Consider the following 3,642-nt stretch of genomic DNA (forward strand, 5'->3'; position numbering starts at 1 on the left):
CTTCACACCTAACCTGTAGAGTAAGGCTGGTCCATCCCCAGGCTTCACACCTAACCTGTAGAGTAAGGCTGGTCCATCCCCAGGCTTCACACCTAGGCTGTAGAGTAAGGCTGATCCAACATCCCTTCCAGTGCTCAGCACATTGCCTGCAGCCATAGGCTCCTTCTCCATCTCATTACATAGAATGGAGACACTTCCTAAGCCCCATTCCCTGCCTTGGCCTCGGGGTGAGAAGCAAGGCCTCCCTGTCCCCTCACGTTTCAGCTCCACTGCTTCTCAACCTCGGCTTTTTGTGCCCTGGCTTTCTTCCTGCACTTGCAAACCCATTGCTTTTAATGGCAACTCTGACTGAAGAATGCCGTCTCAGGTGATCCTCTGACCTACATGCACATGCACAGATGTATGTTTGTGTTGCATGCACATGTGCACCTGCACATAAGCCATATGGACAATATAATTTGGTTTTATAAAACCAAATGTACTGGGCTAGAATGATGGCTCGGCTGCCACCAAGGTCGATGACCTGGGTGTCCCCAGAGCCCACACAGTACGAGGAAAAAATTGACACCCACAAGTTATCCTCTGACCTCCCACATGTATGTTGTGATCTGTGATTACCCCACAGACCATAAATTAATTTTAAACATAACAAAATGAAACATATATATTAAACATAGATTTTTAGAAGGAAATACAAACAGAATAAATCATTTTAAAGGTATTATTTGTATTTTCCTATTTTCTCAATTTTGCATAAGTAAAAAGTGATAAGAAAAATGTACTTTTAATTTCTCTTTTTGTTTTGCATTTTAAGATGCAGTGGCCTCAATCTCATCATCCTCCTGCTTCAGTCTCTTGAGTGCTGAAACTACTATCATTGTATGCCATTTCCCTGACAAGAGTTGTTTTTAAAAGTGGTAAAGTGGGTTGTGGGTATCTCAGTCACCAGGCATTTACCCAGAACATGTGAGGCCCTGAGATCCATCCATGGCAGTGTAAGATAGATAGATAGGTAGATATGCAGATAGATAGATAGATAGATAGATAGATAGATAGATAGATAGATAGATAGATAGACAAACAGATACGATAAGATGAAGAAAACTAATTCTCTCTCTCTCTCTTTTTCGAGATAGGGTTTCTCTGTATATCCCTGGCTGTCCTGGAACTCACTCTGTAGACCAGGCTGTCCTCAAACTCAGAAATCCGCCTGCCTCTGCCTCCCAAGTGCTGGGATTAAAGGCGTGTGCCACCATGATCGGCAAGAAAACGAATTCTCAAACCCCATCAGTGAGCCAGTACTTGGAGGACAACCATCCCTCAAGCGGAGCATTCAGTTCCTCTAACTGTGGAGGAAAATCTTGAAACAGTGGCTGGGGTCTTATGTTCCTCACTTACTCTTCCTTCCCAACACCCCAGCTCCTACCTCTACCCATTTCCACTAAGAATAAGAGCTTGGTGGGTGAGAAAGCAGCCTGGCTGTGGGGAGGCACCAAATCCTGGAGCAATATGGACCCAAGTCCTTTGTTCCTCTGAGGCCAACAAGGCTCAGTAATTTGGCCCTAGTGTTCCAGGCACGGTGCTGTTTCCCACTTCCCACTGGAGGGAAGGACAATGCCACTGCCATAGGATTAATTAAGGTTAGCCGCAGGGCTAGGACCACAGCAATCCCCCAGCACTCAGGACCCATAGAGGCTCACATTATACCTCACAGTTGTGATGGTGAAAGAGGCAGGTAATTCTCTAGACAGAGCTGCTCCCACCACAAGATCTGACTGAGTAATCTCAACAGGTCCTGAGTTCATGGTGCTTTCAAGTCCCCTTGAGACATTCAAGCAACTCTTAGTTTTACACTCATGACTTGGAGACCTTCAAGGATGTCCAAACCCATCAGCCAAGGCCAAACATATTTCCATAGCAACTGCATGCTAGGAATACCATTTCCTACAGCCTGAGGTCTAGGTGACTTAGGAGTTCTCCCTGGCAGTCTAACTCCCTCAGTGTTTAGAGACACACGTTCAGGGTGTCCTGGTGGGTATAGGAGGCTGTCTGGTCCCTTCCAGATGTGATAACCATCATTGAATCTTCCTCCTCCCAGACAGCTGGAAGGAAGGCTTGCTGAAACTCATCAGTCCTGAGGAACTGCCTGCCCATTTTGGGGGGACTCTGACTGACCCAGATGGGAACCCCAAATGTTTAACCAAGGTACGCAGAGCCTGGGGCCAGGAAGGGATTGGAGGAGTATAGCTGGGTTCCTTTCCTACCCACCTATTCATTTTACAAACATCTCAAAATAGACCGCTGGGTATAGAGACCGAGTGTTGAACTAGGTGTGTCCAGGTTATCGGGACTTGATAATGAGAAGATGCGCAGAGAAAAATGAAATGGAGTTTTTGATTTGGAATTAAGCTGAAAGAGGCTTCCAGAAGATGTGATAGCCCTCTGAGAGCCAAGAAAAGGTTTGGGGAAGGGGAGTGAGAATCTTCCCAATAGCAAAAAACGTGTGTCTCCACAATCTATTATAGATCAACTACGGTGGGGAGATCCCCAAGTCCATGTATGTGCGAGACCAGGTGAAGACCCAGTATGAGCACTCAGTGCAGATTAGCCGTGGCTCCTCACATCAGGTGGAGTATGAGATCCTGTTTCCAGGCTGTGTCCTCAGGTAGGAACAAATGGCCGCTCCTCCCACAGCAGGGCTCTGGCCCCTCAGGAGCCCATCACACTGAGCAGCAACCTGTCCTCTTCCAGGTGGCAGTTCTCATCTGACGGTGCAGACATTGGCTTTGGAGTTTTCCTCAAGACCAAGATGGGGGAGAGGCAGAAGGCTGGAGAGATGGTGGAGGTGCTAACCAGCCAGCGCTACAATGCCCACATGGTGCCCGAGGATGGGAGCCTCACCTGCGCAGAGGCTGGTGTCTGTAAGTCCACCCGAGCGCTGACTCTGGAGACAGGAACCACCTTCACAGGTTTAAAGGATTAACATGGGCAGTGGCCCCTTTCCCTAGACACACAGTCCAGGTTAAAACCCTCACTCATTCTCAAGTCATATTCATGAACACTTACTGTGTGCCAACAGTCAGACACAACAAGTCAGACACATGAACACTTACTGTGTGCCAACAGTCAGACACATGGACTCCAAAGAACTGAGGATGCTTGGATCACAGGACACAGGCATGGGACAATAGGGCAGGTGGCACTTTTCTCATGAGGTCGAGAGAAGTAAGCCAACTTACATGCAGCCTCAACGCTGAATGTCATATGACCCCATGACAGTCTGAATGTAGTTGCACAAATGCAAAACTGTACCCAATCTTGGAAGGACCATTGTTGGGGTCACCCATTGTCTGAGGATTAAAACCATTACCTCAGGCTTTGCCCAGCACCTACTTTGTCCAAGAGGACCAGGAAGCTTCTGCTGCTCTCAGTATAGGCTTCATTATGTGAGCATCCAGGTGTGAATGCACCTGAATTAACATCCATTGTTCTTGTATCTGTTGACGTAACTATAGCCAGGCTGGGTGATTGTCAAGAAGAGGTAGAGAGATCCCAGCACTTGGGAGGCAGAGGCAGGCGGATTTCTGAGTTCGAGGCCAGCCTGGTCTACAAAGTGAGTGCCAGGACAGCCAGGGCTACACA

General features: G+C 47.7%; 1 protein-coding gene across 4 annotated transcripts in view; it reads left to right on the forward strand.

The window, feature by feature from the left end:
• Positions 1-3,642, forward strand: part of Sec14l3 (SEC14 like lipid binding 3) — a 13,205-nt gene that overhangs the window by 8,580 nt on the left and 983 nt on the right. For all 4 annotated transcript variants that reach the window (XM_021176557.1, XM_021176555.1, XM_021176556.1 and 1 more), the window contains 3 exons: positions 2,099-2,205; positions 2,526-2,665; positions 2,752-2,921. In XM_021176557.1, coding sequence (XP_021032216.1) covers positions 2,099-2,205; positions 2,526-2,665; positions 2,752-2,921 — 417 coding nt within the window. The remainder of the gene's footprint in view (positions 1-2,098; positions 2,206-2,525; positions 2,666-2,751; positions 2,922-3,642) is intronic.

This window comes from Mus caroli, chromosome 11, assembly GCF_900094665.2.
Source record: "Mus caroli chromosome 11, CAROLI_EIJ_v1.1, whole genome shotgun sequence".
NCBI lineage: Eukaryota > Metazoa > Chordata > Mammalia > Rodentia > Muridae > Mus > Mus caroli.